Source organism: Falco naumanni, chromosome 3 (genome assembly GCF_017639655.2).
Source record: "Falco naumanni isolate bFalNau1 chromosome 3, bFalNau1.pat, whole genome shotgun sequence".
Classification (NCBI taxonomy): Eukaryota; Metazoa; Chordata; class Aves; order Falconiformes; family Falconidae; genus Falco; species Falco naumanni.
In genome coordinates this window covers 31651683-31669398 of record NC_054056.1, presented here as the reverse complement: position 1 = coordinate 31669398, position 17716 = coordinate 31651683, and the positions used below count along the sequence as shown (strand labels likewise).

Sequence of the window (17716 nt, the reverse complement as noted above, 5' to 3'; positions counted from 1 at the left end):
AAGACTTTGGAAAAGGAATGAAATCACGCTATTAATATACTGTCCGGGAAACTGGGTGTTATACTCCCATATGAGTAACTCCTCTGAGTTCATGGAAACCCAGACCTGCTCTAGAATAGGTAAAATAAACCACTCCCCAGCCACTGATTTTCATAGAAGGACTTCTACAGGTTGCAAGATAAAGGGAAGATATAGCCAGAAGTGCTACCAGATTTCAGTGACAACCTTCCTTGATGAAACCAGTATTATTTATGCCAGACAGGAACTAGTACGCTGTGACAACACTGCTGAAGCAATGCTGTTAGATCGATTAACCTGCACATGGATAAAAATAGAAGGCTTTGATGCAGTCAGAGCCACTTTGCCCAAGGCCCATCAAAACATCTTTAAGGTCTTCTGCAGCAGCCTGACTTAAGTTTGGCTGTCAGCCTAAAGTGCAAATAGGAATTTTCCAAGCACATTGCTCCCAAAACCTGACAGCTTGAAGTAGCAACCCACATGTCTCATCCTATCCATTCAAGGCAATGTCCTCTCCAGGGAGTGCAAACTGTGGTCAGGTCAGTCCATCACAGGAAAAGTAAAAAGCAACTCTGTGTGTAGCCAATGTGTTGCTACTGCTTCAGCAAAGAAACGCAAAGAAAATTCATACACAATCGTTCCAAAACAATGCCAGAAACAAACCAGCCATCGAGGAAATGGATAATTTAGCACTAAAAAATGACAGAATAAAAATAAGAAGGGGGAGGGGGGGGGGGCAGAACTTTGTTCAAATAATCCCCCAGGCACCAGTTAAATACTGAAAAAGACCTGAGTCACATCCTTAATTCTTAAAGCAGAAGTCTTCCAACTCTGGAGGTTCTATCAGCATGCTTCAACTTCACATTTAGCCCACCAGCCACTTTCCCTGCTACATGCCAGCTTTCCACCACAGATTTGGAAGCAACCCTGCTCCTGACACTGCCAAGCTGGTATCCACACATTTAGGAACCTGGCATTCAAGGGACAGAAGGTACTGAAAGTACTCATCTCTGGCAGGTGATCCCATGCCAGTTCATTGTTCCACTATCGTCACATGAATTTCCTGACAGGGCAACAGTTCTTGCATGGCTCAGCTTTCTGTCTGTGGAGGGGATGGTTCTCCCCCAAAGCATTTCTATGTCTTGCCAAAACTGTGATTTGGGGATTTTGGACTGTTTTGTATTCTACCGTCTAGTGAAACAGAATGTTTTTTTGATTGGACCGCGTATGTGTTCTCATAATGTAATAATATCCAGCATTAGATGAATCAAGACAGAGAAACCAGAGATAAACATACAAAGCAAACCAACAGCATTAGCTAAAAGTTAATTAGGCCACTAATTTAATTTCTTTAATGGACAGGTGCCTGTTACCTTTTTGATCTGTTAGTGTACTGATCCTGGCTTAGAGCCTTATCTCCCAGACCCTGTTGAAAGGTACTATCTCCCTTTTCAGTTATCAGCACTCATATTCTACCTACATACTGCAAGTAGGTTTACATTAACAATAAACATCAGCATTTATGTTAAGAATCAAGAGAAGTTACTCATGCTTCTTACAAAAAAGGCATTTATATTAAAGTCTTTCAAACTCCTTCAGATAGGGCCCACAGCTAGTCAATTGACTTCACCCAGCATCTGTATTAATTTTTAGTCCTTTGAATTACAGCATGCTATACATAGCATTATGTCCTAGTATAATTACTTTATACATAGCAACAATTATTAGCCACAGAAATATTTTTCTTTACCCTATGTATAGTTACCTTAAATTGCTCAAGAATCTGAACAGCATTGGTAAACATGCTCTCCGCTTTGAAATGATCACTATTGTTCAGATACTCCAGAGGCAGAGTTCCCTGGAGAAGAAAAATACACACACACATATATAAAAAAATATAAATTTAAATGAAGACACAGGAATTTCTCTTAACAGAATCACAGGCCATATGAGCAGTAAGAATACTTCAAATGACTTCTGAAATAACTACTGTAACTCCTTTGAAAATACTCTTCTCAAATAATTTCTAAACATCACAGGAACTGTTTACAATATCCCAGTTTCTACAGAAATGCAAAAAAAGTAAATAACAGAAGTTGTTATTAATCTATATACTACGTAGTAATACAACCTCAACCCCTAATCAGAAGCCATTTTGGAAATACCTAAAAGTCTTCTATCCGAAGCCTTGCCTGGGCTTGACTCGCCCACTACTCGTGATGGGAAAGCAAGTAGTTCCCACCACCCTGTGTTGGGCAGCTTTGCTCACATGAACAGCAATGAGTGTAGGACAAGGGGATAGAACTTGGGGAAAAGTGTCCAGAAGACATATTTCTGTAAGTGCTCTGTAAATGTGAAACCAGCAGCATGACAGCACACTAATATAATGCTAACTGTCAATTAGATATTTATGAGAACACCTTTGGACTATGTCATAATATAAGAAAGAAATTCAAAGAAAAAGCCATCTGACAAGTGAGGGCACTCACTGTTCACTAAATTAGAGGCACAAAATGCCATCTGAAGAAAGTACGCTGATCTAAACAAGAAATAATTAAACATTAAACTGCAGGAACCAGCTTGTTTACAGACTCAGCTTTCATGATCAAAACCAAGTGTTATTCAAACCACATTATATTTTTACCATCCCTAAAAAACAAAGTAACAAAAAACTTTTATGCAGCTCAAGAGTATGAAGTTGCAGATTATAAAAGGATCAGCTGCCTTTCCAACTGAAAGCACTATACAATATACAAAAAAGATTGAGTTTATACTCTAAACAGAAGACACATACACATAAAGCTAAAACTATAAGCAGTCTCCATACCCTATAGCACTTTTCCAAATCTATAATCTTTCCCCTCACATGCCTCAAGTCTTGTCCTCAACACCTTTTCCCCTATGGTGAGCAGATTCCTGTAATATGGAAAAATGTTTGTACTCCTTACCACAGAATTCAGCGGGAAAGGCACACCGATAAGGGAAGCCATCAGTGGTGCTATATCAGCCTGTGTAAACAGAAGCATTCCCATTTTAATATAATTGCAGCCTCTAGAGCTAATAAATTTAGTTTAATTTTAATATATCTGCATCTGCAAAAGTAAATGGTATATAATACCATGAAGTTATAACATACAACTCTACTTTTTTTATTTTTTTATTTTTTTTTAGTTTCCAGTAGTCATCATGGCATGATTAGATTCAAAATGTGAGGCTACTACTGGTAAAACTTCAAAAATACATTTAGTTCAAAAAGCAAGTATAAACATCCACAGTATTTATTCACAGGAATTCAGTAGCTCCTTCACGGCACTCAGAGAGGCACACCACTTTTTATGACTATTTATACCACAAAAAGAATTAATTTCATATTTACAGTTTTAAGCAGTACACAAAATATACTACCCTTCACAGCACTCCTTATCCACAGTGCCAATTATTCACCTTCTCCCCTTCGGAGGGGGATTCTGCACTTTTGTGTCCAGTCAGCTCTCAGGAAGGGCCCTTCAATCTACACTAAGGCATCTCATAAAATAAAGTACCATTACCTTCTGCTTGTGATAATAAACACTGCCTCTTACCAGGTATATATTTTCCTTTATTATAAAACTATGCACCAAAATTCTTTGGTTCTCCAGCATAAATCTGAAAAAACCACACTGAAACCACTGGCACTGCTCCAGCCTCAGATCTACTGTGCAGAAGCAGATGCCAAACCATTATTTGTAGAGGACAATGTATATGTAGTGTAACAGTAATCAGAAGTCTAGTTTGCTATTTTTACCGATAATCCTACAGGTACTACAGGATAAAAGCTCTGTCTTTGGGGACGCCATTACCCAGAACAAAGCAACACTTGAGGCTCTTCTATAGTGTCTTAAAATTACTTCTCCATAATTCCTGTGCCCTTAAGAGGTACACTGATCTCTAATTTTGTACCAGGGCTTTTCTGAAAGCAGTTGATCCAGAACATTCCCAACTTTAAACTTCCAGCATAAATTTATTTCCCTTGTCTGAGCAGGTTTGGAGTCTGCTATTCACATATTGGACTTCACAGGACAATAGGAAGTAAGAAGCAAACAAGCTTCAGGTGTACACATGTACGTGTTATCATAATGATTTTAAAAAAAAGCTTTGCTGATTTACTATCAAGGATTAAGTCATCCTTTTTTTTTTTTTTTTCCTTCCTTTACTGTACAAATTGTCTAAATTGTTAAGTGGTTGGGCCATAATCACAGACCCTGTGGGAAAAACGCACAGTTTAACAGTATAGCAAGAATTAGTTTTGATTCAGTAATGACAGCAACTTCTGGAAAAAGTGACAAAATACAGACATTGAAATAGATGGCTCTTAAAAATTACACTGAACATTCACACGGCTATCTTAAGAGTAGCAAAAAGCATATAGAAGGTGCTCACAAACTTGGGAAACATGGTCATCAGACCATGCTTCCTCTGTGTTTCACTGGACACCTTCACCAAAGATAATTCGAAGGTGTAAACTCAGCTCCAGAACATTTTCAAATCAGAAAGAGGGAAAGCATCACAAGTTACTTCTAAAAGTTTGCAAGAACAAAACCCACTCTGAAAACATGCTAGATAAGTTATTTTTGGGTACCTGGCACTGAGTTTGAGTAGTGAGGAGCACCTGGCATACCGTACCACACTCTTTGTCCAACAGCATATGATCACTAACCAAAAATGGTGTGATAATGTACCTTCAGGAGGAGAAGTTGTACATAGCTGTCACAGGTGTTAACAAGCAATTTAAACTTTTTCATATTAGGTTGGGTATGGGTGTGATTCCTATAACTCTCTAACACATTCCAGGAAAATGCTACATCACTGTGATAATTCATTTGAATTCCATAATTTATTTTAAATCACACAATACTCAATTTAAGGTGAAAAATTATGTGCTATTAAATTAGGTATGTTTGCTACCTGATTGACATCCAGCCTCTTCAAGTTCTCCAGTTTCCATTCTGCAAGAAATAACAGAGCAAATGAACAGCTAACCTACACAGATTTGAAAGAGATAATTCAGTTGACATTTAACGTCTTGTTGCCATTTTCTGTAAAGTGTTGTTACTAAAGAAAATTATAATTTGGCTTTAGGATGCTAGCTCAAGAAGGGTTATAGATGGAACTCAACAGGCAGAAACAATAAAATGCATTCATTTCAGTTCACATTTTCTTTTATCCATCAGAATAAATTACTGCCTGCAATTGTGACCCAGATCAGTTGAAGGAAGTCCAAGGTTTTTATTTTTTTAGCACAGTATAGGAAGTGATATATTACCTCCTGTGCCAACCAAAGGATTCAAAACTAGGTTTAGGAGAAGGGCTGTTGAATCTCTTCAATAGTTTTTAAAAAAGGTTAACCCAAGGTCCCGAATATACTGATACAGAGTGGTACAAACATACTTCATGTCTGCCACAAACAATACCTGCCAAGAGCGAACTCAAGGGAAAAGTTCAACAATTTGGCAGCCAGAACTACTACAATGAAAGCAGAGACAAACAAATATACAAGCCCCTAAAGCTATGGTGTATCATATAAAAAGCTGGTTCAAAACTGTATTTTCCCGCTCTCCACTAGCCTCTAAGGAAATAATGAGGAAATTGCCTGTTTTTTGTCTGGGGGTGGAGAGTTATTTAAAAACAGAGTTTAGCAGAGTTTGCACTTTGGGTTTTTTTTATGTCTTTTCCTAATGTGTAAATTCACTGCCCCACTACCCACAAAGATAAGCAGGAAAAAAATACAACAAGAAAACCCCAAAGATCCAAAGAAGATGACACACAGGAAAACACAATAGGGGCTGAAACAAACTTGCTGCTACAGTACTTAACATCCTGTTGATGGCCTACCTAGGACAGATCTCACTCAGTACAGCAGTAAAATCGTTGGGGGCACCTACCCTCAACTTAGGAACCAAACTTAACGTTAGCCACAGGGGTATAGCCACCTTCCTCAGTACACGTGGAAAGCTAACCAGGGCGCTCACCACCCTGCTAACGCTGCTTGCCAGAACAACGCTGCTGAAACAGCACAGACCAAAGCAAGGGTCTGCCTAGCACTTCAGACCATCCACAGTGCAGCCATGTTACCCAAAATATCCTTTGGCTTCATGTGAAGTGGAAGTTTAAATACAGCAGAAACAGGCTTCATAAAAAATACAGGTAAACCATCATTCAAAGGCCTGGCTCAACATAAATTATTTTCTCCAAACAGGCGTTCAAATCCTAAGACCACACCACTCTTCCTCCACCTTTTGATACACGCTGTCTGTGCCAGCCCCAAACCCGTCTCAGCTGAAAACAGCCTGAGACAGGAAACATCCACATTTGCAGTACTGCATGTACCAAACGCGCTTTTAGCAATTTGTTCACACCACTGCTAACTCTGGGGGTCTGAGCGCAGGCCCACTGTTATTTGGTCCCAACAGAACCCTGAAGAGCAGCCACGTACCTTAACAGCAGCAAGACATACACTTACAGCAAGTTCCCATGGCAACACAGGGGCAGCATTATCAGCATTAATCATGAATTGTGTTAAACTCACACCAAAATGAACAAGTTTGCTTCCTTTTGCTTCCCAAAAAAGGAAATGGGTTTATATTCCTAGAGATATAGACTCTCATTCATATTTCTCTTATACAAAAGGAAAACAAACAATGCATTTAGTAACATTTTCCTACGAAAAGTGTTGGAAAACTGTCTATACACACACAATATGCTTGAAGTAGGAAGAAACTGTAGGTCTGCTAAAGAAACGTCTAGATTTGTCAGAAGCTTTTACATCCCCCTTTCCCTACTCTGATAAACCCAAAAGGCAGAGCTGAAAACGTCCACCTTGGACCAGGAGCTGCAGGACACCAAGCCCAGGAGCTCCCAGGGACTGGGATCCACCTGCAGACTGGCCAGCCCAGGCTGTACTCCCAGGAGTGACGTGCCTTGGGTGCACGTGCTGCCCACGCTGGTTTACAATTCCAGCTGACTATCTAGGTTTCTGATACAGTGCCTCACCACAGTTTTCCAGCTGCTCGATAGGCTTCTTTTCTTTATCCTGCCCAGCTTTTACTGCAGCCCGCTGGGCAGTCAGATGTAAACAGATCAGGGGAAACAGGAGGGAAGCACCGGGTCAAGAAGAGGCTGAAGATGAGGCCACACGAACCAAAGAAAATCTCACATAAAACCTCACAGAAGCAGTAACACTGAGCTCCCTCAGCTCCAGCAAGGCAGGCTAAGCCCCCTCCAGAACAGGGGTGTGCACAGATGGAAACAAGCACCCCACACCCTCCTGCTGCAGAAGGCCGTGCCTTCACTTAAAAGCTTCTCTGGACTTGTGCCCCAAGGCCACCCAGCGGGGCCTGCACTGAGGAGATGCAGAGCAGCTCCGTATTCTTTCTTTCCTAAGAAGGGTCAAGACAACAGTCAAATGGGTACTACTACGCTGCCCACAGATGCAGGGCTGCCATCGCAAATCTTTCCGAGATCACCGCATGGGCAGGCCTGAGGGAAGCTAGAGCACAGGTGAAGGAACTGATGAGAAGGCTGTCATCCCAGAGCAGACACTGTGCCTTTCCGGCCATCCAAGGAGCATATTAATATTTCCCTGACAATTTGGACAGACTAAGTCCTGCCTGGTGGCACCGCCTTTGGGGGTATCAACCCTCGGTAGCAATGATGAGAAGAGAAACAATTCACTGGCTGCCTACAGCCTTCTAGCACTGAACAGAGCATAAGAGGTTTGTCAGCATTAGAAATATTCTGCTGTTTCCATGAACTTTCAACTCAGAGAAATTAGAAAGGATTGTCAGTAGATGCAAGAACTTGAACACTGGTGCATGCAAACTCAAACAAATATAAGTCAGATACCCACATACATCAGTTTGGAAATCCCTCTCCTGCACAGTCTCAGCTGCATTTGTATGGAGCACGAAAGGCAAATTCAAAGACCTTTTCAAGAGATCTCTTTTAAGCATCTTTTCTTTCATATGTTAGCTTTGTGAAAATATCTGGAATTACAGCTTAATAGAGTAGCTAAATTGTACTGACCTGCAAAAGTGCCAAGTTTCAACAACACTTTTTAATTTACTTTTCAGCTACACAGTCTACTAGAAGCTATAATGTACTACCACAGAGATAACAGTCACTTTTTAAGAAGATACTTATTACTCAAATAGAGATTCAAACTCCCAAGATACTCAGAGAGACTTAAACCTCCAACAGAGATTACCCCTAGCAATTAAGAACCTGTAAAGATAGTGTCTAAACAGACCAACAACATGCTTGACAGCCGGAAAGCTACAGTGCACAGGCAGAACAAAGGGAGGTGTTCCTGATGTTTGCTTTGGGGTGTTTGTTTTTTTTGTCTGGTTGTTGGTTTGGTTTTGTGGTGGTGTTTGTTTGGTTTTAAACCATCAGAAGGAAAATATGAAGGGAGCACAGCAGGGTGCAGACACAGTCTGAGTCTGTCTTTTAATAAAATACACATTTCCTAACAGATCACAGTCAAAAAGCTTGCTGTTTTGTGTACCTGGAAGTCAGCTCAACACTCATCTTTTCTGAAATGCTCTCAAACCATTTCCATCATTACTTGAAGTCAAATGCCAAGGTTTGCACTAAAGCTGGTGAGAATCAAGGAAACTTGACAGCTGCAAAAATCAACTACTACAGATCAACCCTTAGAGACATCAAGTGTCCTTACAAGTCTAGCAGATCAGTCATCACAGACACAAAATCAGTTGGTTTTACTCCATTTTCTATTTTTTATTCTACAATTAATTTTAATTTTTATCAGAGATATCATAGTTTTATAGCAGCAGTTAATCACAAAAGAGTAAAATATTAGCATGGTCTGTATCCGAGAAGTCCTGTTTGTTTAATCTGTTACCAAATACCTTCTCGAGAGCAAGGTGGGGTTAAAACCTCAGGGCTGAAGTAATTTTTGCTGTGCTGTCTTCTCTAATGTAGCTTGACAAATGATCCAATAAAATAGAAAGTCATTACCTCATTGATCCCGAGTAACAACCCAAGAGATTCAATGCATCTTAAACAGAGCAGGCTACAAGAATGGGGCACGTGAAAAAGGAAGAGCTTGCACACTTTAATCACACACGGTTCTAGAAATCCATTGACATTTCAGTAAGCCAGTATTTATTACATTATGTATTTGAAATATTAAAAATTAATTCTTTTAAAAAAAGTTTACTCTTCTTAAATAAATTATAAAGTGGAAAGATAACTCTAAAGAGTCAGTTTTTCATTAGAATTGTTTACATTTCCACAGCAGCTGCAAGGATGCAAGTGAGACAAGACAGCCCCTGGAAAGTCCCCATGGTTATAGTGCGAAACCAGAAAAGACTCTTAAGATACGTCAACTTATCATGTTTCTGTACAAATAGCTTTTAACCTCTAAGTCTTGCCAAGAAAGTGTGAATAGTCTCCTGTACCCAAAGAGAGAAGGTCTCCAATTCCACGATTAGAAAATAAAATCAACTCTGACATTATCTACCCAATTTTGCAATATCCTCTATAGGCATGCCCTGTCACCTTTTCTTTCCACACCATATGAAGCAAGTCATATTTACTGTAATGGAACAGAAGTCAGTGAAGATCAACAGGTGTAATGGTTAAACACCTCCCTTCCCACCAAAATCTTCTACTTAAGTGCTATGCTTTACCTACCTTGCAAAAAGTTGTCTTCAAAGAATTGGGATGTGACTTTCTGTGGATAATTCACCCCAGCACCCCAAACAATCAGTGGTGTTAAAGTTTCTGAGGGATGACCAGCTCCATGGGATCCTAAGATACATCACACCAAAAGAAGTGTAAAATTTAAGACATGAATATACAAACATGTACTATGTTCTTGTTAAAAATATACATACTAAAATCCTGTTACAGACAACCTATTTCAATTTATTTTTATGCTTTTTTTACACTCCTAACAATAAAGGCTAAATTCAAGTTGCAAGTTGGGAAATCTGTACCATTTAAGTCAGGCCCACATAAGACATAGCTTTGTATAATAAAAACCCCAAACTGGTAACATGAAAGCCTCAAGGTGTAGAGGACTTATCTGCTCAAAACACACGCACATGCTTAACCAGAGCATCCCATGGAAACAAGGGATGTTTGGGGTAGAATTAGTCATGTGCCCAAAATACACGGAACTGATCTCTGATCCCCAAATAAGGATTAGACTTCCTTTTCAAAACCAGGAGACAATATGCATTGCAACTGTCATTCTTTCCCCAGTGATACAATTTCATTTTTAAGGTTTTAAAGCCTGGTAACACACCCCTTAAAAATTGATAAAACATTACTTCCTTCCCCAGGGAAATTAATTCCCTCCAAATTAACCTATCAGCAGCCAAAAGGAGGAAGCTTTAAAAATATAATGTCTCAAGAGGAGCTGCATTTAAGCAAAAACCACACAAGCTTCAAAGAAACGCTAGCCACTGAACTCCGTGGGTGAGGTACCACAGCAGTGAGATAACCCAGTCTCAAAGGGAATGACATTGTTATACAAACTCTACGTCAGTTACTGCACTGATTATACATTTTCCTTGTATTTGCATAGACACACACTCTTCCCTCTGTGTGTGTATATATTATAATAAATACGCAGGACAGAGAATAACACGTTGTTTTAAGGACATTTTTTTCTTAAACCCAAACAAACCACAAACTGGAATTGGGTATAAAATCAGGAATAGCACTGAGGCTGTCCAACAATCACTATGGCAGACCTGAAAAGCCAGCTTTGCTTTCTTTAAACAGCCCTAAGCTTAAAAACATACAGGTCTGGGAATAAGATACCCGGTGTTCAGAAATCCCTTGAAAGGCACTCTCTGCGCTCAAAAGCAGCAACAACTGCTTTTCTTTGCAGAGCTTGGGAACAGAGCAGACTGAGACAGTGCTTCCTCCATCTTCCAGGCGTCAGCTACTTCTTTCTACTGCATGCAGGAGGAAAGAGCAATTTTTCATGAGCTCTCATTTTAGCAGAGCCACCAGTGCCATCAGCATTTCACCGAGACTCTGCCTCCATGAATACCTAAAGGCAGATAAAGCTGACAGAGGCAGCTGTATCCACCCTCACCCTGGTATTCAGCCTGATCTGAATTATAAGGGGAGGTGGTGTGTGTGTGTAATTTGGTATTCAGCTAGGTCAGTTCTCCTGTTCCACCTCTCAGCACCCTCCAAACACACCTTTTCTGGGGAAAGGAGGGAAAGGATGCTGCTTCATTTCCTGTTCTCTGGTCCCACCTACCACACAGCAGGACTTGTGCCAGGATAGTAGCAGGAACAAGTGGCCAAGATGAGGGTGGGTGTGGGACCACCTATGTTGGTGGTCAGCAGTTCCACCAGAGATCAGCTTAAAGCAAAATCATGGAGTCAGACTGAGAAAGCAAGTGAGTTTATTGGTCTTTGCGGTTGTTGGCACAGTTTCTTTGATTATGCCAAGTTCAGAACATGTTCTCTTCCCCAGTAGGTTCTCCCAGCCGTTTTCATTTCTTATGTGTTTTAAAACTGGTGCACATCCCATTCTGCAAATAATCGCTGAAAGACTGCAGCAGTTGCTGATACTACAAGGTCAAGTAAAAGCTACTGCACTAGCCTTCAGACTGCTGGCTACCGGCCTGAGCATTATCTCTGGGTTTGCTCCTCGACTCACTAAAGCCAACTTTAAGGTTATTAACACTTCTGGCAGAAGATCAAGCTTTTTCTTTGAGACAAAAAGCCAACAGAAAACTATGACAGACCAGTGGTTCTCGAAGCCTGAAGAGTTACTCCTATCACCTTTTACTCCCCCTTCAAAGGATCCAGTACATGAGAACAGCCCGACAGCTCACGCTGGAAGCAGGAAGATCAACAGCACCCTGGGATGTGTCAACAGGAGCACTGTCCAGCAAAGGGATTATCCTCCTCTACTTAGTACCTGCAAGACAACTTCTAGACACTGGATCCAGTTTTGGGCCCCTCCAGTACAGGAAAGATATGAACCATCTGGAACGAACTTGAGGGGGTTGGAAATTGGTCAAAGGAGCACTTGTCTTGTGAGGAGAGGCTGAGGGACTGGGACTTGTTCAGCCTGGAGAAGAAAGGGCTTTGAGGAGTGCGTAACCGTGCCTGTACCCCACTGCAAGGGAATTTGAAAGAGGACAGAGCCAGGGCCTCACTGCGGTGCATAAATTGAAACAAAGGAGGTTCAGATTGCAGATAAAGAAAACCTTTTCCTCTCTGTGAGGGCAGGCAAGCAGCAGAGCAGGCTGCCCAAAGGGGCTGTGTAAAGCTCCACCCTTTGAGGTTTTAAAGGCCCTACTAGATAAAGCCCAAGCAACTGTGTTTCATCCCAAATTTAATCCTGCTTTGGGTAGGTGGTTAGACCTCCAGAGGTGTCTATCATATATATATAAAAAATATGTACCTATAAGCACTCCTCACTTATAAATTATGAAATTATTACTTGAAACAGAAAAAAAAATTGCCAGAATTAAAATTTTATTGCAAATGGCAGTCAGCTCAACAGTAAACAAAAACAGTAAACAAACACCCCCCCCCCCCAGATTATTTTGCAAATGAGCAGATGGTAATTAGGCTCATTTTGAATAAATACATGAATATTTCTGTCATCTCTGATGACAGACAAAGTTTGCATCCCTAGCATTTAAAAAGTTTAGGATTTCACACACAGAATAAGAAGCTGAATTTTGCCAAGCCCATGCCTGAAGCATCCTTGGTTCAAAAGTATCAGTTAGGAGTTACAAACACATGCACAGCATTGGAAGAGGGACTTAACACTTTCATTGGCTGCACACAAGGACAGGAGTGTTCTTAAAATTCTTGAAAAAAGAAGGAAAAAAGATGGTCTAAATTAGTTCACTGCTGTAAACTCATCTACCTTGAATCTAGTTACACCAAAATTGCCCCAAGTCATTTGGCCACTGTGCTCATGCCCTTTGCAAATGCATTCTGTGGGTACCAGCCTTGCTGGCCACCTGACTCGCTCTCCTTTCCTGCACTCTCAGCTGCTCTGCCTAGTTTCCAGCACCAGTGTCCTCTAGAAAGAGCACACAGCAGTCCTATTCTTTCTGCTGTGCATAAAAGGCTAAAATAAGCAAAAAGATTCCCCCTCCAAAGTTTTTCACCAGCTCCTGAACAGATTTACCACCTTTCCCAGGTGCTCCAGAGCACCAAAACGAAAACTGTATCTCCCACATGGGCTGGAACAAGACAAACTCTGCTGTTGACAGCCAAATAACACAATCTCCTCTTCCTTGAGCTGGTGTTCTGCAGGAAGGCTCTGACAGAGGTAGTATTCAGGTCTTTTTATCGCTACTAGCAGCCACTAAGGGAGTTAAGCTTTACTCAATTTTCTTTTTTCTGTCCAGCTACGCAACTTAGCTGTCACAGGGCTGATGAGGGTCCCTGCAGCCAATTAACCGTTTCCTAATTTGCGTGGGTTTTACATACAAGCGACACTTAAGATATCAAATCAAAGCAGGGGCTCCAAAGCTTCCAATGGGACAGAGCTTTAATTACACTCCAGATACTCACCTATAAACTCAGCTGACTCAAGATTTAAAAATACTCACCCCAATCTGTCATTCCATGATCAGAAGTTAAAATAAATGCAGTTTTCCCATCATTTCCATAAAAACTGTCAATCACTGAAGCAATTTCTTTTATACCCTCATCAACTTTTTTAATATTCTCCTTGTATTCCCTAGGAGAATATGAAAAAAAAATGTTGTCAGATTCAAAGTGGCTCTCTCACTTAGTATAAAGCAAGTTATCAATAGTCATAGAATGCCCAGTCCTTTGGTTATAGACAGCTTTATCCTCTAGAGAACCTTAAGACAACAAAATGAATCCTAGATGTAAAATATCTCCTCCTCTAAGTCTTCTGTGAGATACTAAATTGCCACAGCACACTTCGAAGGTTCCTGAAACTACAGTCTCAAATGGATGTTTATTTTTATTTAAAATCTGACCTGTCCTTGGCTGAAGACTGTAATCATATACAGCTATCAGGCAAGTTAAGGAGAAAATCAAAACTAATGAACTCTGGAAAAACTTAAATGCCTTAAATTGTAAGTTTCAAAAATTTAAATTTAATTCAAAAATTAAGCCAGTAACTAGATAGCAAAGAAAGATCTCACCATGCACGGACTGTTTTGAGATGATTCTCAGAGCATTGTTGAACAGAGGCTAAACCAAAAATCTGTATTTTTTTTAGAAAAAGTGACCATGATAAACTTTCAGCCAACTAATTTTCTATTTATTGCTGGTGCTAAAGTCAGTTTAAAAAGTCTATCTTCAAAAAATCATAACAAAATGAATGACACATAAAGCAAGTATGAACTTTGGAATGATGTGGGAAATCAAAGGAAAGATTTTAAAAAGTATGCAAGGATCAAGAGAAAGACATCCTACATTAAAGCATACAAGGAAATGAAAAAAAAGTTTTCAAATAACACGCTTCAAGATGAATTGGTGATGAGTACTATTAATCTAAACTCTTCTCTTTGTTCAAGTGTCCTAAGGAAAGCTAAAACATAATTCTGGAACTTGCAGCCACTATTCCTGAGCTTACTGAATTTATATTCAACCATACCATTTCAGCTACAAGGAATCCAAGAACTGTTTTCATTTTACATTTAAAACTCTAATTTCTTACATATCCTCTAGATTATATGTTGACTATAACTAAGACAATCTGCCAGAAATCAGACTTGAGTACAGGAGTATAACCAGAGCAAAAATCTGTCACTTCTACAGGTGAGACCTGAAAAACAGAAAATCCCACAAAATTCAGAACATAGGTAATCATGGTGACATATATGACCTATTGTAGAAACCCTCAAGACTACAAGCCTTGTTTCAGGCTCGATAAATAGCACTGATAAAGAAGTTACTGTATGCGTTTAAAAGTCATGAGAAAGATATGCTTAATCTCTCAATTACCTTGAGTTTGGCCGATGAGCATGTCCATTTGTGTCTATGCCTAGCAAATGCAGGAATAGAACCACTTTCTCTTCATTCAGTGCAGAGAACAATGTCTGATTACTTCTGGAAGAATTAAAGAAGCTCTGTATGGAATAAGCCATTAAGATATTAAACTGTACACAATGGAAAAAGACAATGGGCAGCCTATTAAAACTGAAATGCAGCTGTTTTCATGTCAAAATACCAGTAGTTATCAGAGTTAACAAAAGAGAAAGATTAATTACTTCCTGATTTACTACTTAGGAGGATAACTACCATCAGTATAGTCAGTTCAAAGTTTCAACTTATCTAAGGCAACACTCTTGAAGTTGTAGGCTATTTTTGTTGGGGTTTGGGGGGGTTGTTTTGTTTTTCTTTGGATTTTTGAGTTTCTTTAGACAGAAATACCAGATAACTGCATATTACCCCTTCTTTGCCTCCTGTATAATCACAACGATGAAGCACTCCCAAGCACCACTAGCACTTTACATTTCCATTGATTTATCAAATTCAAGCCAGAAGCAAAGGTCTCAACCTTGCTTTGGAAGCAGGTTCTGCAGGACTGAGCTGCAACTACAACTTGTTTGCAGAAACAAAATTAAAACAGAACAAGTCAAGATACGCTTTACAAATACATGAACTACAGACCATACATCTGCCTTGCACATGTCCTACTTAAGCATCCCTGAGGCAGATGCCAGGGGAGGATTTTCCCCTCAGATTGAATAAGTCTTGACATGGCTACTCTGTGTTAGACCAGCCACATTAGAGCAATGCAAAATGCAGGCAGACAGCTATTCCAACATGATCTCCTTAGTAACAGCACTGCTCAAGGGAACAAAGTTGGGTAGGGCTTTAGTTCAAAGAGCATCCAGAGAAGCCTTCAGTACACTAATATAAAGGAAAATGTCTTTGAATTTCACACAGGAGTCCAGGGAAAATGCTGGTAGAGCCAACGAACCATTCCTGCCACCAAAGGGCAGAGCAGTCCACCAGATACCTGTGACAGCAATGCAGCTCTTAAAAACTAAAGCTCAAACCTTGTGTAAACAAAAGTCACTGTACCCAGAGGAAGACTAAACTGGCAGCAAGTGTATCACACTAAACTGTGTCAGGAAACCATGGCAGTACACAATCCCACCTTTTATTCCCCTTGAATATGCACAAGCCAAATGGACTAATGTTTGCACACTCACAGCTTCAGCTCTTGTCCAAACAAAATCATAACCAAAGTCCAGAGATATTTTAAACAAAGATACAAGAAAAAAGTCTGATCACATTCAATAGCACTATAATTATTTTTATGGAGATTTCCATGTCCCACAGGGGTCTGTCCACCTGCACATATTTGACCACTGACTGAAGAAGCCTTCCAGAGCACACCAGTAATTTGCAGGATACAGTATAATTATGTTTTCTTATTTTTAATTAAATAAAAAGAAACAACATATCAAAACAGATGAACAGGAAAGTCCCGAAATTAAATCGTAAAATGTAGATAAACATTAGAAGGCAGATATTTTTCTACTGTGGACTGATTAAGCAAATGAAACTGTTGTAAAGAAGGCAAAGCCTGAGCTTTTCCTCTCCCACCCAAGGAGTCCCCACGACACCCCAAAACCACCCCACTCCCCCAGCCACCTCGTAACCCAGAGCAGCAGCAGCCAGAGGAGCTTGCCCAACCTGTGGCTAATTAAGAACGAGATTATAAAAGACAAGTGTAACTAAGATGTGGCATCTTTTCCCAAAGCAAATAGTAAACTTTATCCCATGGAACATTTTTTAAAACGGTTTACTAAAAAAAAACCCACAAATAGGAAGCTCACCACAAAGAGTTATCTCTGGCTGATAAAGGTGGTGAGCAGGACATCAAACAGCAGGGGCAAAACCTACTTGGCTTTGCTCTGGAGATTGCTGAACCATTTGCCCAGCACTATCTTTGCATCTCTTCATAACCAGCTAAAGGCCTCTTCTTTTTGGTACTCAGTATTCAAAAAATTTGAGACCTGCTGCCACTCAACACTAGTTTGTTTCCAAGCCACCATTATATGTTAGCTATATCTTTCTGTCTCCATTTTTGTTTCCCTTTTATTTGCTCTACTTAGTAATATTACCTCCTTTGTATATTTAAGCTGAACGCCTCCAAGAAGTTTCAGAGACAGGAGTAAACAACAAAGAGGCTGAGAGAACTCAGTTTATCCAGTCTCAAGAAAAGACAGCTTAGGAGAGATCTCATTACTGTCTACAACCATCTGCTACTGGCAGGGTGAAGAGAAGATTGAACCAAAGGCCCTTGGTGATGCAAAAAGGGGAAACTCAGTTTGAAATGTGGGAAACTACAGTAAAATAGGCTTCTGGAAAAATTTTAAACCATGACTGTAGCCAGATACCAGAACAGGTGCTCAAGAAGTTGTTGAATTTCTGAATTTTTGCCCTTGAAGATGCTCAAAACTTGACTGGGCAGGCTGCTCTAACTGGACCTCCTTCATGCAGGTAGTTGGACTCAATGACCACTACAGCTTTCTTCCAACCTTCTTTTTCTATGATTCTGGCAACTTTTCTATGATTTTCTGGCAACTAATAACAAATAATTCCCTGGCTACAACTGATAAGCAATTTACTAAGATCAGCAATAAGTTTCCCATTAAAACATTCATAGTTACCTGTAAAGTTAATTATAATGTAATACTAACTAAAA

The 17716-nt window shown here is 40.0% G+C and overlaps 1 protein-coding gene across 4 annotated transcripts in view; it reads right to left on the bottom strand.

The window, feature by feature from the left end:
- Positions 1-17716, bottom strand: part of PIGN (phosphatidylinositol glycan anchor biosynthesis class N) — a 106636-nt gene that overhangs the window by 59408 nt on the left and 29512 nt on the right. For all 4 annotated transcript variants that reach the window (XR_005826868.1, XM_040586652.1, XM_040586654.1 and 1 more), the window contains 6 exons: positions 14998-15122; positions 13626-13756; positions 9712-9828; positions 4963-5003; positions 2967-3026; positions 1784-1876 (listed from right to left, as the gene is read on the bottom strand). Coding sequence is in view for 3 of the 4 variants with exons in the window: in XM_040586652.1 (XP_040442586.1) it covers positions 1784-1876; positions 2967-3026; positions 4963-5003; positions 9712-9828; positions 13626-13756; positions 14998-15122 (567 nt within the window). In the remaining variant the exon portion in view is untranslated. The remainder of the gene's footprint in view (positions 1-1783; positions 1877-2966; positions 3027-4962; positions 5004-9711; positions 9829-13625; positions 13757-14997; positions 15123-17716) is intronic.